Source organism: Bidens hawaiensis, unplaced genomic scaffold (assembly GCF_021521415.1).
Source record: "Bidens hawaiensis isolate Kalapana, Puna unplaced genomic scaffold, B.hawaiensis_p1.1 tig00024484_1, whole genome shotgun sequence".
Taxonomy (NCBI): Eukaryota; Viridiplantae; Streptophyta; class Magnoliopsida; order Asterales; family Asteraceae; genus Bidens; species Bidens hawaiensis.
The window spans coordinates 267,656-293,230 of NW_027493872.1; the positions used below are offsets into that span (position 1 = coordinate 267,656).

A 25,575-nucleotide genomic window follows, 5' to 3' on the forward strand; every position below is an offset into this window, starting at 1 on the left:
AGGCACCCCGTGACCTATAAGGGCGGTCTAAGAAAAACGTACCATATAACTATATGAATCCCGAATCATGATTTTTTTTTGAACGATTGTCTTATGTATAGGTCACCACATTCAATTTTGGAGAGCTTTGTGCCCCACTTTGACCAACCTATGTTGTCTTAACCAGACATATATTGCCTTTAGAGTTTGGCCTTGGACGTTACCTTGGGAAACTGGAATATGTCGACTGCCACTTGATAGTCGTGTCATCACAAGAGCAGAATTTTCTTGCGTTACACAAGGTGGGACGAAAACCCGGATGGGCTTGAGATTCAAACTAACAACCTCGCCAATCCTAACTCAAGTCTTTCATTGCAATATTCCACCCAAAGTGACATGAGTAAGGGATCAAACTTCTAATAGGCCAAATATCCTACTTATGATTAATAACTTGTACATATGAAAAGTTAGTTATTATATGAAAAAAAAAACATATAAAACCTTTAAAAAAGTGAAAGGATGTTTTTGTAATATAGCGTGTTTTTGTAATATAGCTAGTAAATGAAACTCATATCAATCAATCAATCAATCAAATATTGATCTTGAGATCGTCGTCGTCGTCTGTGTACCAGAGCCACACAACACATCACATGAAATCATCCACCCTCTCGATCTAAACTCACTCGCCACAACCGAAAACCCCCAATCCAATCCAATCCAATCCAATCCAATCGAAGAACAACACAAGTAAGCCTACTCATCGATTCTGTATTTGAAATTAATTGATTCGTGTTTCGCCATCCAGATCCGTCTAATTTCATGTTTAGGTTACGAAATTTTCATAATTAGGTTTCCGTCGTGATCTGTGTTTGATTTCGATTTTACGCACTTATTATCGTTAGATCAATAGGCAAACGTAATCGTTCATAGTTAGGGTAATTGATTGAAGTCAAGAGGTGAATTAGATCCACTAACAATTTTATTCAACCGTAATATGCTTAGATCTTAAATTTGTTTCTAATTATTTAACTAACTCATCTCACAATTTCATCGCCATTGATTATTGTTTCGATTTTTATAATAATGTCTATGTGATTTCTGTGCTCAATCGGTTGGCGTAGACCTAGAGACTTATTGTCAAGTATGTGGTTTAAATTATTGTAATTTTGGTTTTGTAGGTTCTTTGATAGCTGAAAATGGTTGCTGCAAAAGACAATGCCACCATGGAGGAAGGAACACTTGAAATTGGAATGGGTAAGCTTATGTTATTGTTACTTACTTACTTACTTACTTACAATGTCAACATGTATGATTCAATTAGTGTATATGGTAAATAAATCGAACGAATACTAATTCTCATACTATCCAGTGGCTCTTGCATTAATCTTTATTAATTTTATCTACTGATATATATGATGGTGATCCTATAAGATGATTATTTCTCATAGTTGAGAAACTTGATCTGTCTGATCTATTTAACCTTTTGTTTGTCACCGACTCCTGTAATTTTATGTCATAATAATGAAAAAGTCATGTCTGTTTGATTCTAACTTCCGTATATTTAGGTTTAAAGAATCGGTAACATCCATTAGTGGTATTTCTGGTCAGTTTGTAAATGTCAATGATTGTGCCTGATCTCTGAACTCACTAAGTCATAATGCTTATACAGAATATAGGACTGTCTCTGGAGTTGCTGGACCGCTGGTCATTCTTGATAAAGTGAAGGTTGGTTAATACCTCAATACATTTTTCTGTATTATGGTTATTTCTGAATGTATTTAATGTTGATTCACACATTTTTTTATAACTGACATGTGCATGCTTTTTCAAACAATAACAGGGACCAAAGTATCAAGAGATTGTGAATATCCGTTTAGGAGATGGAACAACAAGACGTGGTCAGGTTTTGGAAGTTGATGGAGAGAAAGCTGTTGTTCAGGTCTTTGAAGGAACGTCTGGAATTGACAACAAATTCACAACTGTTCAATTCACTGGGGAGGTACATAAGTTACATTTTATGTTTGTTTGTCTTTCATTATACAAACCCTTTTACTTAAAAATACATTACATATTTATGCTATATCTTATTTGCTTGTATGACATGTGTATGAGTTTGTTTATTTAACCTAAAATCAAGGTTGTAAAAGTCGCTAGGCGTTCCCAGGGCAGTCGACTAGGGAGTAGCGAGTACTCGGTCTAGGTGGGGTGTACTCGGACATGGTATTTTATATAAAAATTCATTTTTCGAAGATTATATATCTGTCAAATATCAAAAGTTTACTAAATATTCTACAAAATACAAATGAAAAATACAAAAACAATCAATAACACATACATATCAGTTTAAGAACATGTCTCAATTGATGAAATACGTACCTCAATCAAACTTAAATAAGAGGTTTGCGAGTTTAGAACTTCAAATCGGATGATAACAATGGTGGTTGCGAGTTTAGAACTGAAATTAGGTTGCATCTTAGCGTGTAAAGGAATAAAAGCAGTGGTGGGTTCTTGAAGAAATTGAGTTTTCTTAATAAAAGTCAAATTTTGTTAAGACCAAGTTGGACCGCCTAGGCCTAGTAGAGCCGCCTAGGTCCGAGTTGGACCGCCTAGGGCTGATTCCGGGTTTTTTGACCTTGGAGAAGAAAAAAAATGCAATGATGTGTCGAGGAGCGCCTAGGCGCCGAGTACTTGGCCGCCTAGGCCGAGTTTTACAACACTACCTAAAATGGTAACGATTGATCAAATATGAAAGTAAATAGTTTTCCATGCATCTCGGTTTAAAAAGGCGCGCCTGAAGCATGAGGCGAGGCGTTTTTGAAAACGCCTTATTTTACATAAGGCGCTAAAATACATGAAGCGCCCTGAGGCAGCGCATTAGCTGGCGAGGCGTGAGGCGCTTGAGGCAGCGCCTCATGTGATTCAGTCCAAATTAGATTGAAAATGTAGCTGTTTGGGCCATCTGCTTAAAATAATAACGTTGGGGCTCATCTAAATATGTTTTTATAATGTTTAACCTACGTATTAAGTATTCATGTTTAGTTTTACAATTATGTTTTATCTTTATGATTGATTTTCAAGTAAAATATGTCATGTATAATTAATTTTTAGTAATTTTTAAATTGAGCGCCTCACATACGTGAAGCTCTCGCTTCACGCCTAGCGCTTAGCGCTTCGGATTTTTGAACCAAAACGCCTCGCCTCGCCTCGCCTAACGCTTTTTTAAACCAAGCCATGCATATTTATATTTGTGTAACCAATTCATTTTGTTGAATATGCGAGTTTTGACTGTGTTTGCTGCTCCTATACGATTTGATTTGAACTTTCAAATTGCATTTGTTTAGATTAACTACGCCAACACATTTTACTTATTTATTTTGTTTTAAACAAAGTGACTATACATGTGCAGGTCTTGAAAACTCCAGTTTCCATGGATATGCTTGGGCGCATATTCAACGGCTCTGGCAAGCCAATTGACAACGGCCCTCCGATTTTGCCTGAGGCTTATCTGGATATTTCTGGTGAGGCCTTAAGTTTTTATGTTATGCATCTTTACAATATGAAATGTGTTTAAGCCCACTAAAGATTTGACGTTGTTGATGGTTTTTGTATTGTACTAATAAATATTTCAGCACTGTTAGGGCGTTAGCATATTCTAATATACTTTATTGTGTTATTATTTTAGGGAGTTCTATCAATCCTAGTGAGAGAACATATCCTGAAGAAATGATACAAACTGGTATCTCTACAATTGATGTCATGAATTCAATTGCTAGAGGACAAAAGATTCCTTTATTTTCTGCTGCTGGTCTTCCTCACAATGAGATTGCTGCTCAAATCTGCCGTCAAGCTGGCTTGGTCAAACGCTTGGAAAAAACTGATAACTTGCTTGAGGTATAAGTGGTGTGTATCTTTGAATATATTTGTATGCTAATTAAATAAAGTAATAAAGTTGACACTGAATTGCTTGCTTATGTGTACAGAGTGGTGAAGAGGACAACTTTGCAATTGTGTTTGCAGCTATGGGTGTGAACATGGAAACCGCACAGTTTTTCAAACGTGATTTTGAGGAAAATGGTTCTATGGAGAGAGTCACTCTTTTTCTCAACCTTGTAAGTATCTTATAATTGTTATGATTAGTGATTTTCTCTTATAACTGGTTTTAAAATGCTTATCTTTGAACACTATTGTGTAGGCAAACGACCCGACAATCGAGCGTATTATCACTCCTCGTATTGCTTTGACAACGGCAGAATATTTAGCATACGAATGTGGGAAACACGTTCTTGTTATCTTAACTGATATGAGTTCTTATGCTGATGCTCTTCGTGAGGTAATTATAATTATTGCAGGTGCTTATTAATATTCTTGGTGAGCAATATTTATAAATTCGAGTTATTGCAGGTGTCTGCTGCTAGAGAGGAAGTGCCAGGTAGGCGTGGGTATCCTGGTTATATGTATACTGATCTGGCAACAATTTATGAGCGTGCTGGAAGAATTGAAGGCCGAAAGGGCTCCATCACCCAAATTCCAATTTTGACTATGCCTAATGATGGTATTATGATTTGACTTTTACCCTTATTTGCATTTATAATTACATTATGAATTTTATGCATTGATTCGCCAGATATCACACATCCTACTCCTGATCTTACGGGTTATATTACTGAAGGACAAATATATATTGACAGGCAGCTTCACAACAGACAGGTTCGTTTTAAGAATAATTTTTTGAGTGTATTAATAATGATTGATTGGTCATTTTATTATATATTAAATGACAAAACTGAAAAATGTTGATATGATGAGATTGACAGATTTACCCTCCGATCAATGTGCTTCCATCACTATCTCGATTGATGAAGGTAAGCTCCAAATCTCTAATTGATTTGGATACAGCTTCAGTTTGTGAGTTAAAAACTAAGGATGCAAACAGAAGGATTTGGTTTATTAAAGAGTTATATAATTGCAGAGTGCTATTGGTGAGGGGATGACTCGCAGAGACCATTCTGATGTCTCCAATCAGGTCAGGATTGCTTGGATTTTATATATACATTCTCTCACTTTCCTTCAATAATAAATTAAGGGCGCGTTCGTTTCACAGAATTCGTGGGAATTCACAGGAATTGCAATTAAAATCCCATGACATGGCGTGTTCGTTTCGTTGGAATTGGAATCTTAATTCCATTTTGGTGTGTTCGGTTGACAAGGAATTGGAATTGGAATTGGAATTGGAATTGGAATGGAATTGGAATTAAATTCCTTCAAATTCCTTTAAACAAAGGGATTCTAAATCCTTCCATCATGTAAAGGAATTCAAGTAAATTTGAAGGAATCTTCAATTGGGCGACTAACATGGTCGCGTTCGGGTCGACATTTCGGGTGTGTTCACATTCAGTTCGACGCTTCGAGTCTTAGCGCTTTCAGCTCAGTGCTCCGGGTCGGGTCGCGTTTTGGTCAACGCCCCTGGTCAGCTCGCATTCAGTTCGGCGCCCCGCGCCAGTTTGTGTTCGGTTTGACACCAGGGTCAGTTCGGCTTAACCCAACCCGGTCCGCCGACGCCCCGGCCATTTTATGGACCAAAATGAAACAAAGAATAGAAACCGAAATAAAGCGAAACCAAACTAACCAAAACGAAACAGAAAAAAAAACATAAACCGAACAAAAAAAACTAACCAAAATAAAAGTTAAACCGAACCGAGTAAACTGACTAAAATGAAACAATAAAAGGGAAACGAACAAAACGAAACAAAAAATTAAACCCGAACGGAAACGAAACAAAAAAAAACGACATAAACGAACCCAAAAAAACGAAACGGGCCGAAACCAAAAAAACTGAATAAAATAAGCAAAAAACGAACTTGAACCAAACATAAACTGAAAAAAAAAACATCATAAACGAACCAAAAAAAAACCAAAACGGGCTGAAACCCAAGAAAATAAACAAAATAAGCAAAAAAACGAACTTGAACCAAACAGAAACCGATAAAAACGAACAAAAAACCGAGCCGAAACCCAAAAAACTGAACAAAATAAGCAAAAAGCGAACTTGAACCAAACAGAAATCGAAAAAACAACATAAACGAATCAAAAAACCGAAACGGGCCGAAACCCATAAAATGAACAAAATAAGCAAAAAAACGAACTTGAACCAAATAGAAACCGATAATAACGAACAAAAAAAACTAAACGGGCCGAAACCCAAAAAACTGAACAAAATAAGCAAAAAAAGCGAACTTGAACCAAACAGAAACCGAGAAAAACAACATAAACGAACAAAAAAAACCGAAACAAGCCGAAACCCAAGAAACTGAACAAGATAAGCAAAAACAACGAACTTGAACCAAACACAAAACGAAAAAACTGAATTAAATAAGCAAAAAAAAGAGCTTGAACCAAACAGAAATAGAAAAAAACGACTTAAACGAACCAAAAAAACCGAAACGGGCCGAAACTCAAAAAACTGAAAAAAAAACGAACTCAAAGAAAACAGAAAATGAAAAACAACCTAAACGAACCAAAAAAATCGAAACCGATCCGGAACAAAACCCAATAAACTAACCAGCTGAAGCAAAAAAAAACGAGCCGAAATGAAATTGTAAAAAATAACGAAACAAAAAAAATCGAAAGCGGGCCGAGTCGGGTGGAAGCGGTTCTGATCATCAGTGGGTCGGATCGTCCAAAAACGTTGTGCGTCGTCGGTAGAGTGAGCCAAAGTGATTGCCTCCGACTCATTGGCCAACCAAACACGTTAGATGGAATTGGGATTCCAATTCCAGCAAATTCCATTCCTATGGGAATGTTTAAATTCCAATTCCAATTCCTTTAAATTCCAATTCCTATGCAAATTCCAATTCCAATTCCAATTCCATTCCATTCCGTGAAACGAACGCGCCCTAATAGTTTACAAGATTCTTCACTTATGAAATAAATGATTTTTATTGTTATATGTTCTTCAGCTATATGCAAATTATGCCATTGGTAAAGATGTTCAGGCCATGAAAGCTGTGGTCGGAGAAGAAGCTCTCTCTTCTGAGGATCTGGTCAGTCTCTCTCTCTCTCTACACACACACACACACATAGGGGTGGGATCAGGGTGCAGAGTGTACAGAGTAAAGAAAAAAGGACGTGATGGCATTTTTGTAAATATGATAATTACATTATTCAGTAAATAATTACTATACAACAATTGAAGTAGACTAATAATAATTTTGCTACTTCAGTTTTGTTGTAGTTTAATATTATTATCCTACAACAAAATTAAACTGGCATAATTATTATTACTCTACAACAATCTAAGTAGAGTAATAATTATTAAGCTAGTTTTGTTGTAGTGTAATATTATTAATATACTTAAATTATTTCCTGAATAGTGATTATCATATTTACGAAAATGCAACTGCGTTCTTTTTCTCTTCATTTCGTATGTTTCGCTTGTTAAAACCTATTTGTATTTGATCCTAACACTATATACATATACATATATATATATGTGTGTATATATATATTCATTTATTTATTAATTACTTGTACAAGTTCTTAATGTGTTTTTATATTTGTATATTGTAAATGGAACAGTTATACTTAGAATTTTTGGACAAGTTTGAGAGGAAGTTTGTGGCACAAGGAGCTTATGACACTCGAAACATCTTTCAATCACTGGATTTGGCATGGACGCTTCTGAGGATTTTCCCACGTGAGCTTCTTCACCGTATTCCAGCCAAAACCCTTGATGCTTTCTATAGCCGTGAAGCCACCAACTGAAAACAACCACATCCGACGCATGTTTCTAGTTATTTGTTGAAGCTGGCAGGCATGGAATAAAACCAAAAGGGATATGTTTTTGTGTTTGATTTGTTGGGAACGCACCTACCTAGCTACCTAAGCACCTCGGCTGTTGATCGATCGCTTTCCATAAGAGGCAGTTAGGTTGTGTAATGTATTTGTTTGTTTAAATATTTATTTGTTAGCAGACATCAGACAGTCATCATTCGTTTATTGCCTGCTTGTAATGGGATCATTTGTTCCTCCTGAACAACACTTTATTGTTTGATTTGTTTTGAAAGTTTATTTATATCTGAATAAATTATGCTTTATAATATGTACTTTTTGGTGGTTTTCATGGTCAAAGCATGTTATATGGTTTTTCTTTTTGTGTGTAAATCAAACAGGGTTTCTTATTCAGGGGAAACTCTCATAAAGATAGAAAACCTAGCAAAGTTTATCTTGGCTCATGAGTTATGTATACAAATAAACTTTGATAATGCAATACAAAACTCTTATTAGCACTCTTTAAATTGAAGATGACTGGATGCTAATTGTGTTCACGGTTCACAAATAGCCAAGCCAACCACTCTAAATATGGAAATTATGGATTATTGGATGAGACTTTATATGTTACTTGTGGCAAATAATGACTGAAACCAGTACGGGCATTTTCAAGACATGAATGGCTACGAGAACATGACTGAATACGGGACAGGTAGGGTGGAACAAAAGACAATTATCGTCGGATAGGGCTGGAGTCAAGGGCTAGATATGAACATAACAGAAACAGGATTTGGACTTTTTAAGACTTTGAACTTGATCTTGACATAATCAGAAATCAAGAGTCGAAACTGGAACAGAACATTATTTTTGACATACAACTCTTTTTTTTTTTTTTTTTTTGGTTTGAAACCCAATAACCAAACCATGGCTCAAACTTCTAATTAACATTGACCTGAGCAAACCTCTGGCATAAGATTGAAGTTTAATAAGTGAGCTCAAAAAGTAAAAAATAATATAAAAAGTATGTATATTTGTAATTTGGTATGTGGAGTCCATCCCACATCTGTTGTATAGAGAAACCAAAAGAGGTGAAACCCACTATTTAAAGCAAGCAGGTGAGGCCATTTAAAAGCACGCAGCCATGCACTGAGCACAAAGCGAATTATTCTTTCGCCTTTTACTAAAGAATACCGTGTGCTCGTTGCATTAAGTGGCATATGCCTATTTTTGTAGAGACTTTTCTTCTTTAGAAAAGCTACAACCAATTTTTCTAGTTAATATTTTTTGTTCTTCCTTTGCTACCTAGCTATTTATATTACAAATTTAGTATCCGATGGCAAACTGAAGTGTGGCAATGTCTTATGAGATGTATTTTTGGACCTCGAATCTGACCTTTTGTTGTGGCGAAAGAGATTCAAAATGGGAAGACTGAATAAATCAGAAGCAAACTACTACCAACTTGTAGATTTCATTCACATGACTGGATTACTTAAAAGTCATGGATTTTATAATTGGATCGGACCCAGACAGAATCAGTGGTTAGATTGATCAATTATCACATCTATCCGTTTCCACTTTTCAACCACATAAAAATTATCTTTATCAAGTCCATATGTAAATGATGTTCGGTACAACCAGCACTTGGGGCGTCATCATGATGCTCGGTATCAGCTAGCTGCATTTTCAAGTAGTGATATTTGCAGTTTTAATACTAAAAATAGTAATGTTCAATGTGTTGACAAAACTCCTGGAAGATTTGGCAGTTTAACGATCCAGCCAACTATTGGAACTGACGGTTTAACCTTTACTATTATTATTATTATTATTATTATTATTATTATTATTATTATTATTATTATTACTACTTCTTTTAATATGCATTTAGACTGTTGTAATATACTCACGAACTACCATTTCTTTCCACAAATGCATCCGCCACGTGGCTGCAAAGCTTAGGTGTCAATTTTTTACCAGCCAGCTCAGGAACCAGATATCTAGTTGCAATCTGCCATCAAATGATTGAGTCATGAGTCAACACGAGCACAAACTGAAACGTCTCATATTTCCCGTTTTGACACTTGTAACATATAAACCATGCTTTGTGAAATCTAAGAATCTGACCTTCCAGACATGCGTATCAACAGGAACCGCATGATGTTGGTCTAGAGAAAACAAAGCTATGCAAGCTGCCACTTTGGGGCCCACACCAGGTAGACTAGTCAACGCCTCGATTGCACTTTCAAGATCTAGTTTTCTGAGTGACATAAGCCACTCGACACCACCACCGGGTTTTGATTGCAGTTCTTTTACGGTGCCTCTAATGTACTTAGCCCTGTTCTCGTTGTAATATGAAGAAAATTAATATCAGATTGTAGATCAAACCAAACTATATGTCAAAATTTAATATCCATTAATGTGTAAGACTTTAGTCATTTACTCACTGTTTTGGCGGATATGGCAAATTGGGTGAGTTGGGTAACGGGCCAAAACAAGCAAAGTGGGTGGTGTAATGGTAAATTTTACGAATGAACATATAATAGAGATATATTAATTTTTAACCCGTTTATTTATGAATGCATCAATTCGGGTTATGCTTTATCCTTAAAGGGCCATATCTAGTTCTTTGAGAAGAAAAGAGCATTTAATCTGTGCTATAAAATCACAAAGATGTAGCATAATAGGCTTTTACGGATCAAGATTCTAGTAATATACCATTCTCAAAATAATGAGGATTTTAATGATATGTCTTTCAAAGTCTAAGAAAAGTTGTAGCATCAAAAAATGTGATAAAACTAGCTTAAAAAATGGGCCCACTACTTCTATCGCACAAAAGAAAGTGTATACTTGCACATTCGTCTATCATTCTTAGAGAAAATTTTCAAAATTCAAACTTATCGTTTTCTGATTTTATGAAACATGAGTATGTCTAAACATATCATAATTAAAACCATATGACAAATGTATTGCTGCTAACTGAATTTTTAAAATGGCTAGACGATGGAATCATTCAAGGGTTTTACCACCAAGTGAATGCCAAATGTTGTATCTATAACTTCTCTTGTTCTATAACTAGACAACTTATTTGATCCAATGAGCAATAACTATCTTGAAACTATAATAAAATAAAAAAAAGTAAAACTGTATTGCTTCACTCAACCAAGCAATGGCATGGAAATTACATGATGCACATCAAAATACAAAATGGAAAAAAGATTATAACTTTATCACTAAGCAGTTAATGCGGAAAAATATCTGAAACCGATATCTGAGATATCGGTAATTTTAATATCATGTAAAATTCATATATATAGTAGTTTAACACTAATAATTCAGCATACTCTCCTACCATTAACAAATTAACCTTTAGCAAATTGCAAAACACTAACAATCATAGCAAGTAAGAATTGATTAAGACTTAAAACACTAACATTGAACACTAAAAGTTGATAATTAAGACTTAAAACACTGATATCGGAAATATCTGTGATATATCGGTCAAATATTAGCCCAATATCGGTCAATATCGTTGATATTATTGGTACCAATATTCTGATTTATATATCGCCAAGGGACCGATAACCGATATATCACTGATATATTCAGTGATATCGACTGCATAGCTTTACCATGATTTCTATTTTCTTTGTTGGTGAATGAACTTCAGTAAGAACTAATAAAACTAATGGAAGCCTAAATGCAAACTTAACAGTTCATGTTGCAAATGAAACTAATGTTGATGTTCATCATATCGGATATCTAAAACCAGCAAACTTAACTAGTTACAAACGCATTCACATAAATAACTTGCTTTCACATCAATCACCATCTACACATTCATAAAATAACATATTCAACAACCAAAAACTGTAACTAACTACTAACCGGTATCCAAACCCCGCCTTCCGAAGCTCTTCCTCCGAAACCTCCGCCAGCCTCTCCAACGACGGAAACTCATGAAAGCCAACCCCTTCAACCTCTCCAACATAACTCCCCAAAGAAGAGACAAAATCAACCATCTGAGTAATCCTCTTAATATTATTATTAGAAGAACAAATAAACTGAATGAGACACTCAAGTGGGTCCTGCCTGAGCACTCTGGCCCCACTCAAACGCCCTGCCAGCTCAGCAAACCGTGGGTCAGAAGCAGAAAACTCACTCCATAGATCAGTTAAACAAATACCCATGTTCAAGAAATCCAAAAGCTTTGATCTTGCATCAGATTGATTGGTGTTATTATTATTATTATTGTTGTTGTTGTTGTTGTTGTGGAGACAATAAGAGACATGGGTTTGGTTTGAATGTTTGAGGGAGATGAGGTGGGACCCAATAACGCCGGTGAATTGAGCAGGGTTGGTTTGTTTCCATCGGAATGTTTGGCCAGTGGGAAATGTGAGGGGTAAATAGAGTTCTGATTTGGTTAAGTTTAAGGGTATCCATTTGGGGGTTTGTTTGAGGTCCGGAAGAAGAAGAGGGGTTTTGGGTTTCTTGGAAGAGTAGTAATGGGTTCTGGTGGGTTTGGGGGTTCCGGTGGCTGACGACGGCGCCGGCGACGGCAGGGGACGGTGGCGTTTCATGTGATGTGATGTGATGTGATGGATGATTGAATCGATTTGGGTGTTGCAGTTTGGTCCGGAAAATGAGATTGAGGTGCATAAACCGGGTTGAAAGGTTCGGTTTGGTTAATAAAGGTCAAAACCGGTTATAGTCTGGGTTCAAACTGGTTTCTTGATTGGTTTTGGCCGGTTTCAATTCGGTTAACTAGCTTGGAACTGGTATCAATGGAGAAAATTACAATCCGGTTCCGAACCTACATTTTCAGTCGATTCCAAGCCGGTTTCTACATAATCGGTTTTAAATCGGTTCATATTTGGTTCGACTTCGGGTCTGTTCAGTTGACCGGTTTTTCTTGCCCACCTCAAATATGAGATAATAAATTGTGGGATAATTTTCACATAGAATATGAGTACTTTCGCCAAGGCATATGTATTCATACAATTGGTCAAGTGACGTGTCATATGCCAAATGATGTATAGCGTATGCGCATTTTTCTCTAGAAAAAGTTGTTTATACCATCTGCACTAGTCTTTAAGTAAGGTATTTAAACTCGTAGGACGTACATTCAACAATTCGATTAGAAAGTCATTTGCTCATTTGAAAGCGATGTATGAAGTAACTATGTGGGTATATCGGCTCCAGACCAAAGTAGTCGCTCCACAAATGGTTGTCTCCATTTTCGCGGTTCTGAATATTTTCATTGCCCTTTTGATAAAGACGCATCTTTAGTATGAAGATCCAACAATTTCATTTCAATGTCATCATATACCAATTGTTCAAACTGCTTTTTGGCTAAGCTAATGAGTAAAGTATGCGGGGTTTTGCTATCACTAGAGCTTGTTTAGAGTGATGGCTGAAATAAAAACAAATTATCTTTTTTGTTTGTTTGTTTGTGAAAGGCTCGTATATAAAGGAAACAAAGGGAACCTTCTAGTCAGAAGCTGGGAAACAAGTATTGGTGGTGTGAAAGAATAGTAAAAGGTATTGTGTTTAAAGTTGTTTTGGAAAAGTTATCCGGTAGAGTTAACACACCATAGGAGTGATGGTTGCAAATAACAACCTTAGGGGACAAGGTGGTCCGTGATGGGGCTCCCATAACGAGTGATGGCCTTTGGAAAACCGCCACCACCCCTTTCATCACGATAGGGTGATGGTGATCACGTGTTTCGTGGGTTAACGTGATGGATCACAAACACACACTCTCTCTCTATACACACACACACACACACACACACCCCAAATACACTTGACGTGAGGTCGAAGACTCACTCAAAAATAAAACGAATATAACTAGTTAGATAGCAGTAAGCGGGTATCGAACACAGGGATTTTATGGAAAATGTATTACTAAGTAGCTTTATAATTAAACTATACTAAACTAAGTGCAAAAGTAAATTCAAAGAGTTGGTTGTTTGGTTTTGATTAACAAAAATAACTAAACACTAAACGAGTTTTAAACAATATAAGAAACAATGCTCTCTCCCGATTTCAGGTTTTCAATATTGATAATGTTAATGTTTACTTTTGGGATGAACTACATAGACATAATTCATGAAAGTGAGTTTGAAAGTGATCAAAGAGGACTAAGTACTTGGATTATAAAAAACGCAAGGTTATCACTCAATAATCAATATAATATAGTTAACCCTAATTCTCTTCTACTAAATCTCGATTGCCTATGGCACCAAGAACGGATAGTCAAGAACACGAATTTATACTATACTAACAATTACAAGGCAAACTCACAATCACCATAGCAATACAATCAATTGATCAAATTACTATCCCACAAATATCATAAACAATTCACAAATAGTCAATTGAAACCTTACAATTCGGGAGAGAACATAAGGAGTACTAGCCACTCATCATTCGATTCATCATCGCGTCAGTTAAAGTATGTAGATGAATCTCAAACACCAATTCAACGATTACAATCACCAAAATAAAGTACTTGCACTCCCAAAATCGTCCTAGAGGTGTTTTGAATGAAAAGATAGATGAAAAGACATGAAAAACGACTAAAAATATCAAGAGAATCGGGCCGTTACGACCCGCACCGTGGGTCACGGTGTCTTTCTGTATAAACTGTACCGTGGCCCACGGTCTCCACCGTGGGCTACGGTGGGCTTCACAATGGGACAGAAGCCACGGTACGGTGGCCTTTGTCCATTTTTGTTACATTGGACCATGGCCCACGGTCTGAACCGTGGGTCACGGTGGACTTCAGCCTCGCCTTCCCGTTTCCACATGTTTTGACCTCTCTTAAGTCTCCGGTTCCTTAGGTTTCTTCGTTATACATCATAATAGCCCCGGAACTTTCTTTGAACCTACAATTCACCAACAACACCGTAGTTATCTAATTCCACAAGATAAACTAATTCAATAAATGATTATTACGGTCTTTAAATCACTTAAGGGTTGTCCAATGGACCACCCGTCAACACTCCTTTCACTCACACAAAAACCTATATATGTATGTATGTATGTATGTATGTATGTATGTATGTATGTATGTATGTATGTATACCAAAACCTCACACTACCACCACCCCCACTAAATTCCATCACTAGTGATGGAATGTGGTGGGATGAGGTGACACACCCTCATTGAGTGTTGCAAGTGATGGAAAAACAACCACCCCCACCCCCTTTCTCTTTCTTTTTCCGCCTTCTGTCCCGATCTCAATACCGGCGGGATTCTGGCCATCTCAGCTCTGGCCAACTGGTTAATTTTCATTTTGAATTCCAACCCAAAATCTGCTATACAATATGTGCAGTGCATTGACCTGATTAAGAAGGGGATTAATAGCTCCGATTGACAAAATCAGAGGGTGGAATTGGGCCCAATTGGGTTGGTGTAACTAGTTGCATGATCCGTTATGACCAATTTTGACATTTCTATGGTTTATGAGGATTTGGGGGTCTTTCAAACTTGACTATAAAAGTATTCAAAACCAGCTTATGAACAAGTCCGTCACTTGTCCTACTGGCTAGTGCATCCCTCGTTAAAACATTGTAAAAACCATAGGAGCGAGTTCGAGTCCCTTTCACCACATATTTTTTTTTGAGTTCATGATAAAATAATTGAAATTACAAGTTTACCCCTGACTTAACGAGAAAGAATTAACGGGGTTAGCAAAAAGTACTAAAATGGCAAGTTTTTTGAAGCTGGGGTAGCTAGTTGCACAAAATAAAGTTTAGGTACTAAAGTTGCGTAGTTGGCCAAACCACAGGTACTAAAATGGCACTTAACTCTAGGCCTTCTCTATTCAGACACCCAATTTGCTATTTAGACACCATGCCCTACCTATGCTACTCGTATAGCTTATACGAGTAGTATAGATGTCAGCTTTATGTCAGAACCCTTTGACCATATAATACGGGATGTCTATACGAGTAACCCCCCACACTAGTAGTATGGGCCATACGAGATTATTTGAATTTTCATATGACATGACAACAAAATGCTTTCTGCCATGAAACATTTTTTGAGACAGCCTATACGACCATGTCTTATACGAGTTACACGAACTATACGAGATAAAATTGTAGATGAGTAGTATTAATTTATACGAGAGAAATACATCTTGTTTCAAACGATACATGACCCACTTTCATCTATAAATACACACTTCATATTTACTCCATCTTTCAAACCCTTATTTTCTTCCAAATGGCGCACCGCAGAGACAAAGAAGAAAATGAAGAATTTTTTTCCTCACAACCAGTTTCCAAATCGGCAAGATAGACTGATGATGTTTGGAGAGTTTAACGAGGCCTCGTACAATTACTTCAGCATCTTCTTCATATGTTCCCGAAAACCCCCACGAAAAAAATAATTTTGCAGTTTCGAATCCGACGAAAAAAATTTGGTCAAGAGATGTATTTGAGTTTTATATTAACGGAGACGCCCCATTTTGCTATACAAAGTTTTTACCCATGAAAAAACTCAATCGAAGTTTCTGGGGTACTTTGTTAGGGTACGAGTCCAATGGTTCCCTTTCTGAAACGGTAAAATTTTAAAGTTTTATATACTTTTATATAAAGTTGTATATACTTTTATATGTATGTTTCATTAAATGACTAACTAATATTTTTGATAAATATGTTTGTAGCACATCGAAGCGTGGACAACAAGATTGATGATTGTTCGATACGCAAAATTAAGAACTAATCCAGATTTAAGACTCCGTTGGACGGTGTTGCCCCCGTGTTTTTATGACGAAATGAAAAACGAAGACTCCATAGTTGCCATAGAGCTAGGCGGAACAAAAGACCCATATCCACGATTTCGGGAGGTTAACCAAGTGTATATTCCGTTTTCATTTCATTCTGTTGGTGATTGGTTACTCGTCCGTATAGATATGCGAACGATGGAAATTACCCAATACTGGACAGATAAAAGGTGGAGAAATGAAAAACTTCAAAGCGCTAAAATGGAGATGTTATCATTGTTTTTCCCATGGTTTCTTGATCGTATACGCTACTGGAGAAAATCGATTAATTTATACGAGAAAAAAGAAATGGTTATCGGTTTAAGTGAAGTTAACGTGCCTCAAGACAAGGGTAACACTTCTAATTCAGGGTTCTGGTTTGTATGATGATGGAAATGTTGGTTAAAAAGAAGCCCTTAGTGATAGAAAATGACATTGATGAGGTATGTGTTAACTACCGACGTCAGATGGCTCATGAATTATATAAGTGGCGCGTGGAACCCGACCTTGTTTAGAGTTTGTTGTATTGGCATCATATTGTACCTCTATTTATTTCATGTATCCAAAATTAGTTGTAAGTTGTGTCACTTGACTTTGTTACTTGCAATATTAATCTTCAATTTATATTATGCTATCATGTTTAACTATATTATTTTAAATCTATAATTACACATACAAATCACATAGTAATAGAAGTAATAATACCACATAACATAGCATACCACATAAATACAAAATAAGAGTTCACCCTACGAACATCCATAATCAAATACATCACAACCATAAAATCATAACCGAGAACACAAAAACAAGTCCACATAAACAAACAAGTTGCCCAATGAAAACCCTGTGCTGGTGGAGTTGGGTGCCTAGCTGGATGATGCTGCTGACCCGAAGACTGAGATGGCTGGTGCTGATGACCCGAAGACTGAGATGGATAGTGTTGCTGACCCGAAGACTGAGATGGATGGTGTTGCTGACCCGGGTGCTGAGGAGTAGGAGGGGGGTTAAAACCCTGTGATCTGACCCATTCAACCATCCATTCTTGAAATCAAACCTGACTCGCCTGAATATGTTGGATATCCTGAATAAGTTGGCGTGGCACTGCCAGACCTCTAACAACATGCCTGTGGTGATATTGATGGTGCTGTTGAGCGGGGTCATTGTGTTGGTCCTGAACGTGGTGGTCATGGGGAGGGGGGGGGGGAGTGGAGGGGGCTGGTTCTGAACATGATCATGCTGCTGAGGCTGCCAAACAACTCCAGGCACCACAGAGAAACGTAAACCCAAGTTTGGGAACTCCGTAGCAATTTTCATACGTTTCAATGTATTTTTATCTAAACTCCTCGCCTTTTTTACATGCATGCCATGAACAGAATCGGGGCTGACCAACCAGTTCCATCGACCAAGAAACTGTTCGTATTCTTCAACGGTAGCGAAGCTTTGCCTACAATGCTTTTTTTACGTTCTCATTGATGTGCCATCTACATAGTAGTTTGGCAGCATTCGGGAAGACAGTCTCGCAGGCATTCATCAGGGCAAGATCACAATCTGTTAATATCACAACGTAATCTTCAGCATAGTTAGCACCCACGTGAAATTATCCTTTTTTTCATTAGATATAGCTACCATTGCTATATGAAAGGTCTTGCTAGTTGAAGTTACACCAACGATTTGTACAAACGACATCTTGTATATGTTTGTATTGTATGTTGTGTCTATCACCAACACATGCGGGAATGCACGATATATCATATACGACGTTGGATGAACGAAGAATAAGTCCTCCAGGGCATTTGTGGAAGGATTTGTGCGATGGTTATGTATATAAGTCGTGTCTTGCAACAAATTAAAAAGAAACTCCAGCGGGCTTCTTCCTCGGCGGTCCTCTTTACGGATCTTTTGCCCTTCATTGTACACGGTTTTGATGCATGTCACATTTCTTTCATCCTTAGACTTTAAATTACATAGAATGTCACGTGGTGGCGCTCGGTTTCGATACATATCATGTACCATAACCTTTTGAACAGGAGTAAGTCTGCCTGCGTACGCGTGACCCTCGAAATGTTGAACGAGTTCATGGCTGTGTGTATCATCAACCACCCGCAACCTCCAACCATTGTATTGTTGCAAATAGTTGCCAATTAAGCTAAAATTGCAACCGGTTTTAATTGTACCAGAACGCCTAACTATCGCTGTACAATTGTATGACCCGCAATGACCACACTTAAGCCAAACTTTAACGACTTCTCCACTAGCGTTTGTCTTCGACCGTTGGGTTACTACGACAACACCAAATTCACGACCTATCGTTTTCGCCCTGTCCTTAAGTTCATCGACAGACGAAAACAACTGAAAACAAAATTAACATTATGTTAAAAAAAATATCGTCAAATATAAAATAATAGAAACATACTTTATAAAATTATTTTATACCTCGTTGGTTGAAAATGGTGAGACATTGTCGGAAGTTTCACCAACACAATCGTCTTGAGTGTCATCATCAGAAAATGACATATCTAACTCGTTTTTTTATTATTAATTTTTTTGATATGTTAGAATACTATGCAGTGAAACTATATAAGCTCTATATATATTTGATTGGTTAAAATATTATGTCGTATCATATAATTAACGGTGGAATCTTGTTTCGCGTCAAATAATTCACCGAATATTATATCGTGTCAAATAATTACCCTGCATGTACGAGTCGTATAAACTATACTATTGGTATAAAACTAGTCATTCACGGGTCTTCATAGACATGGTACGCTGAACTAACAAGTCGTATAGACTATACTACTCGTATAAGTCTTAAGTCTAGTCAAACATTATCTAAAAAGCTGCGTACACATCTGAAAAGCTGGTATGTACGGTCTGAGAAGGGTGTGTGGTGATCCAAAACGACTCGTATAGGCTATACTAGTCGTAAAGAGGGTGTATGAGGATTATACGAGTAGTATAGCCTATACTACTTGTATGGATACCAGCAATGTCTCGTATAAGCCATACGACTCGTATAATAATTTGGTCAAACACCTTTTCAAAAAGCTGGTTATTGTCAGTGTACAGATACCTATACGACTCGTATAAGCTATACGAGTCGTATAGAGGGTGTATGAATATTGAAGCAGGGTGTCTTATTAGCAGGACCCTTTTAATATAGTATTTATTTTAAAACTAGCCTTTTCAAAGAACTATTAGCTAATGGGGTCTGCCTCCATCGTTGCCTGTTCAAATTTGGCGTTAAATGAGCTAATTCAGAGCCATCCAGATGAGGATTTAACAAGTATCAAGAAGACGAAAGCATAGAGAAGCATTTATGGATGATTAAGAAGGATTCGGGAAAGGTTTGGATGAGAAACCCGAAGCCGAAGTGAAAACTGAACAGGACGGGTTAACAAGAAAGTGTCTTTAAGTAAAATGAACATATTCTGGTCTAGAAAATGAGTTACGAGACCCATAATATATGAATTTTGAGTTTCTCGACGAAAGGAATAAAAAATGTGGCTCGCTTTACATGAAAATAAGGCGATAAATCTTCGCGCTTCGCGAAGAACATAAAAAACGGGAAAAAAATCCTAACCGATCATATGATCATTTTTCAACCCCTATTCGACATATCTTTTGTTATAGCAGCCATAGACGACCTAGATGGCGATTTTGCACCATCTCAGAGCTCCTGGTTCGTTAATTATTCCATGTTTTTATCAATTCATCATGCAGAGGCAAGGCTAAACCCAATGTGACCACTTTAGGTGTAGGGTTTTTGTATGAAACTGAATGTATCTGTGTCTTCTATCTGTTATTACATTTGAAGTGTGATTGATTCTATCATTAATCTATCTTTATTTTAGTTCTGATTGTTTAAACAGTTATTTGCATAAGACTAAGGTTTATCATCAATCGATAGGTTGTGTTCATCAACAATTAGGATTAAGTTCTTATAGTTATTGTACTGGTAATTAGGTAGACCACGTTCAATTAGGGATGAGTTTTTTTTCCTGAATACCCGTAATTGTACCCGTGTATTACCCGTACTGATACCTGTACTTGTATCCGTACTTGTCTTTTCGGTACATGTACGGGTACATAGATTTACTGATTTTAGGTTTGGGTGCTTTCGGGTATAGGTACGGGTACATGTACATGTATTATAGGTACTGGTAACCTTTAAAAAGAGTTTTTATTGAGATTTCCAAAACTCATAACTTTATTTGTGTTTTTATTAGGATATACTCAAGGCTTCAAGCAAGATTTACAAAACCATTGATAATTAAAATATTAAGTCATAATAGTTCTAATCAAACCAATCAAACCCTAGTTCTCTTCTTCTTCTTCTTCTTCTTCTTCTTCTTCTTCTTCTTCTTCTTCTTCTTCTTCTTCCAATCAATAACTAGTACCAACCACCATGAATGGATTTTTTATTATGGTTGATTTGTTTCATTTTTAGAGTTGGTATTATGTTTTGGTTGTTGTATTACTGTTTTTGTTTTGGTATTATAGATAATTGATTGTTGGTACCGTACCAATATTGATACCAAGTTTAGTGGAGATTTTTCTTTTAATAAAGAAAAATTTGGTACCAAAGTGAGTATCGTACCTAAACTACGTACTCGTACATGTACCCATACCATATAATTCGGGTACGAGTATGGATACCTAGATTCGATGATCTTCAGTACGGGTACTTTTGGGTACATGTACGGGTCAAGTACGAGTACGGTATCGATCTCATCCCTACATCGTTTGTCCGCTTAGTTAACTAATTAATAAGCCATGAATTTAACTTTCACTTTCCATTGATTCCATATGGAAAGAGGTTTCCAAAAGAATTCAGATACAAATTCGTATACGAAATATCCAAGAAACCGAATCTGAATTATCCAAAAATTCGGATATCCGAATTTTTGGATTCGGATAGTGATTTTGAAAATTTTTGGATAGTTCGAATACCCGAACTATACAAAATATGTTTATTAAATTATTAAATAATAAATATTATTTACAAGTTTCGGATAATATTGTGAAATTTCAGATAATTTTTCAGATATTTTGGATAATTTTCGGATATTTGGGATAATTTTTCGGATACTTCGGACAATTTTTTGGATATTTCAAACAATTTTTTGAATATTTTGATATCTAAAATATTTTTAAAAGTAGTCCTTTAAATTTTTTTTATAATAAATATTCATTTCGGATATTTCGAATATCCTGTTCACTATCAGATCAGATATCCGAAATTTCGGATTCGGATAGTGAATTCACTATCTAAAAGGTCCGGATATCCGACGTTGAACACCCCTACCTGTCTATTCGTGAACAAATTATTCATCACTAACTAACAAGTTGATAAATACATTTTAACACGAACACTTGATGATTGCCTCATAAGCACTTAGTAAGTGCTTCTCGTAAACTAGAGTTACATGAACACTTGATGACTGCCACTCGAACACTTGACCTATCTATTTGTGAACAAATTATTCATGAGTAGTTACCATACTTAGCAATTCAAAACATTCATGTAACTACTCGAGACCTAAAAAGTACTCGGAGTAGACCCTTAGGCATTATATTAACTCCCTACAAGTACTCGTAAATCCAACATCCCCCATTAAGTTAGAGGATCCAAACACCCAACTTGCGAGACAAAGAGATCAACAAATTGAGTATGTGAACTAGTATGAGACAAAGAGATCAATCCTTCATATAGTTTTCCCCGACAACATGGCAATTGACTTCGATGTGCTTAGTACGCTCATAGAAAACATGATTCTTGACTATGTAAATTAAAGCTTAATTATCACATTTCAAAGGAAAGAGGTGTAATCTTTGGCACATTAAACTATGTAAAAGGCGTGATAACCAGGCTAGTTCATTAGTAAACCTACGCATGGATCTATATTCAACCTTTGTAGAGCTAAGTGCAATTGTAGGTTGCTTCTTTGACTTCCAGGAGATAGGGAAGCTGCCAAGAGTAATGTACTACTGTCACTACCCCTGACCTTATACACCGGGCAGGGGCCGCGAACGCGAGCAGCGAACGCGAGCCTTGTAGCAATGTTTCTATTTCTTGCTTAACAAGTCACCTAAAACATGTTTAAAAATATTTGATCAATGAGAAATACTAGTGAGTACATTCATTTGTAAATGATACATTTTTACAATTACAACATTAAGATGTTTTTACACTTGTCTGCTTACAAATTATCAAAAGGTACTTGTCACTCGACTGCATCTGTGACTACGATCATATTACTTATTGGCTAACTCCTGTCCAATAAGTAACAATATAAATAAGTAATGCATACAAAACCCCACAATACTAGTAGTAACCATCCCGTAAGTCTACATAGACTTAATCAGTGTAATGTAATGAAAACTGTTTGAAAATATTTTTTTTAAAACATTGGACTGTTATACTATGTCATGAGTTATACGGGTTTAAAAATCTAAATAGTAGGGTTGAAAAACAGGTTGTCTCATAAAAATGTGAGTTGTACAAAAACTCAAATGTCTCACCTTGAAAGTTTACAAATAAAGAGCTTCATGGTATTAAGTACCTAATTTAGCACAATGTAGCTTGAATTAGTATAAACCAAATAGCTTTAACGATAATCACGAGATTAAAAATTTTACACGATGGCACAAAGTCTCACTTTGTTCGGGTAGAGATTTGGATTCGTGTACTAAAATCTCAATCAATCGGACATGGTATCGTTGCAGTGATTAGTATTATACCAACTTATATTATAAGAGAAAGTGGGAGATGAGAATGTGAGCGAGCGACATCTATTTCCTTGATTTCCCCATTTTATATCTGACTTAGGAACTGGCCGTGGATCACGATGGCATCAAATAAGGCATCGCGTAGCACGAGACCGTATAGGCTTTCCGAGTCATCCCTAGCTATGCTACCGGCCTGAAACGTGGCATAAAATGTGTCATGACTGCATAGCCAACACGTTGGGTATCACGGTGGGTTAATTATGTACCCTTCACATAGCGTGAAGACCACCAAAATATCCGGATGACTATAAGCCTTCGCGTATCGCGATGAGGCTTTTATTCATCTGTTGTGTAGCACGATGAAATTAAACACTTTTATTTTCCACAATATTACTAAGGCGACTCACGATGATGCGAGTGTGCGAAGTGAAAAGTATGCCATCAAAGCGCCACGTTTTGTCCAAGCCCATGCGCGTGTACGTCGGGTGCTTCGCACCCTTGCTAGGGCTATCAAGTGTGTCTTGTCATACAAAAAAATTATCTTGTGAGCCCTTCTCCTTATAAGAAGCTCACAAGTTTATCACTCTAGCAATGAGAGACATGTTATTTTCTAATTTCACCAATATGGAACAAACACTCTTTCCCATTGTTCACATTTGGATTTTTTATAAATACCACTAATTGATCACTGTGTGTTAGGACAAGAGGCCTAGTCATAGTCACAATATGCTTGTAGATCGATGTTAGCAGATTTATTAAAAAATAATCCCTGAGAAACTTAACCTTTCACATAGGACAATGTTTAAAAAGTTGTATTACAATGTGGTAAAGGAGAATTTTGCATGAATTGACTTAAAAAATTGGACTGCAAATGTCATATCAGGACTGACATGAGTAAGGTAATTTATCTTACCAATAAACTGTCTATGCTGCAATGGACCGTCAATGTATCTTGACGATGGGACTATCATTGGAGATTCAGATGAGGTTGCTAGAGTGTTGGATATCATTAAGCTGACGTGGGGCCTTGAATTGAATATTAAGAAAACTAAGCTATTTTGGCTTTCTTGTGATGGTAGGAAGCTTTGTGACGGTTTATTTCCTGTTGACATCAGTAGATCACCATTGGGGGCAAAGCTTCTTGGGTAGGGGGGGGGGGGGTTGGCAAAGACACAAGGTTTATTAAGGGGTTGGAAAAGAAGAGAGCTGCTATTTTGATGCATCTTCACCCAATACTTGGTGACCCACATAGTGAGCTTCTTTTGCTTCGATCATGTATAGGTATTGCCAAACTTTTCTTTGGCCTATACACATGATGGAGGCAACATTGTTCTTTGATAAAGGATTATACGAGGCGATTGAGGACATTGTAGTTTGTAGAGGTCCTAACTTTGGAGAGCTCCAATGGCGACTTGCTTCCTTACCCATTAAGAATGGGTGGGGGGGGGGGTTATATTCGACAGTAGAGGCTTCCTCCTATGCCTTTGTGGACTCGAGGGCCCAATCGTGGGGTGCTTCAGAACCATATCCTATGAGACAATGGTATATGTGGTATTGATTCTAATTATTCTTATGCTTTGGCTTGTCTTCGTGATATGATTCCAAGCTTCGATTTTAGCCTTTTTATTAACAAGGAAACCGCCCCCTAAAGCCCAACACGCGTTGGTGTGTGCTCTTTTTAGTAAAATTGTTCACGATTTGGAAACACACTTTGACATGATAGGTAGACAAAAAGCTATTTTTGAGTGTCTACTAGCCCCACATGCTCAAGATTTTCTTCTTGCTATTCCTATAGATGGTTTAGGCCAACATATGTCTCCTGTGGAGTATCGTACTATTCTTAAATATCGCATGATGATTCCTCTGTTCCCGGTTAATGCAATATGCTTGTTTGTCGTAAGGCGTGTTTGAACTCGTATGGAGAGTATGCGGTACATTGTAGAGAGCTCCCCGGGTCTAAGTATCAACACGATATGGTTAGGGGTGTGTTATTTGACATATTCAAGCATGCTAGTATCTCTGTAAAGAAAGAAGAACCTGTAAATTTATTGACTGACTCGTTGGATGGACGTTCAACTCTTCGCGCGACTGACAGTTTGGTCTTTGGATGGAGTGGAGGAAAACATGCGTGTGTGGATATAACAAGGGTTTCCTTTCTGGTGGGCTTAGGGTGTAGTGGTTTCATGGCTGGACAGGCTTCTCTAAATGATGCTTCTCTAAATGATGCTTCATTTAAGGTGACTAAACATGAGAAGGCTTGTCTTGACAACCAACATGTATTTATATCGTTTGCATTTGACACTTTTGATTTCCTTGCACCTGA

At 36.9% G+C, this 25,575-nt stretch overlaps 2 protein-coding genes, 1 non-coding gene and 1 pseudogene across 4 annotated transcripts; 2 read left to right on the forward strand and 2 right to left on the reverse strand.

The window, feature by feature from the left end:
* The first annotated feature begins 590 nt into the window (after positions 1 to 590).
* LOC143569451 (V-type proton ATPase subunit B 2-like) lies at positions 591 to 7,954 on the forward strand. The gene is made up of 14 exons (XM_077055357.1): positions 591 to 726; positions 1,158 to 1,233; positions 1,649 to 1,704; positions 1,820 to 1,978; positions 3,386 to 3,497; positions 3,662 to 3,870; positions 3,960 to 4,088; positions 4,172 to 4,309; positions 4,381 to 4,531; positions 4,604 to 4,686; positions 4,794 to 4,841; positions 4,949 to 5,002; positions 6,936 to 7,019; positions 7,555 to 7,954. The coding sequence occupies exons 2-14, from the start codon at positions 1,176 to 1,178 to the stop codon at positions 7,738 to 7,740; spliced, it is 1,467 nt and encodes a 488-aa protein (XP_076911472.1). The 5' UTR covers positions 591 to 726; positions 1,158 to 1,175; the 3' UTR covers positions 7,741 to 7,954.
* A 929-nt stretch (positions 7,955 to 8,883) lies between these two features.
* Positions 8,884 to 9,002, forward strand: LOC143569454 (U5 spliceosomal RNA). Its single transcript, XR_013141745.1, has one exon. It is a non-coding gene; the product is annotated as a U5 spliceosomal RNA (small nuclear RNA).
* A 644-nt stretch (positions 9,003 to 9,646) lies between these two features.
* LOC143569452 (N-glycosylase/DNA lyase OGG1 pseudogene) lies at positions 9,647 to 12,320 on the reverse strand (annotated as a pseudogene). The gene is made up of 3 exons (XR_013141744.1): positions 11,629 to 12,320; positions 9,868 to 10,078; positions 9,647 to 9,751 (listed from the first exon to the last, which is right to left on the reverse strand). The product of XR_013141744.1 is annotated as an N-glycosylase/DNA lyase OGG1 pseudogene (transcript).
* A 5,757-nt stretch (positions 12,321 to 18,077) lies between these two features.
* Positions 18,078 to 19,034, reverse strand: LOC143569453 (PKS-NRPS hybrid synthetase cheA-like). The gene is made up of 2 exons (XM_077055359.1): positions 18,954 to 19,034; positions 18,078 to 18,869 (listed from the first exon to the last, which is right to left on the reverse strand). The coding sequence occupies exons 1-2, from the start codon at positions 19,032 to 19,034 to the stop codon at positions 18,078 to 18,080; spliced, it is 873 nt and encodes a 290-aa protein (XP_076911474.1).
* Positions 19,035 to 25,575: the final 6,541 nt, after the last annotated feature.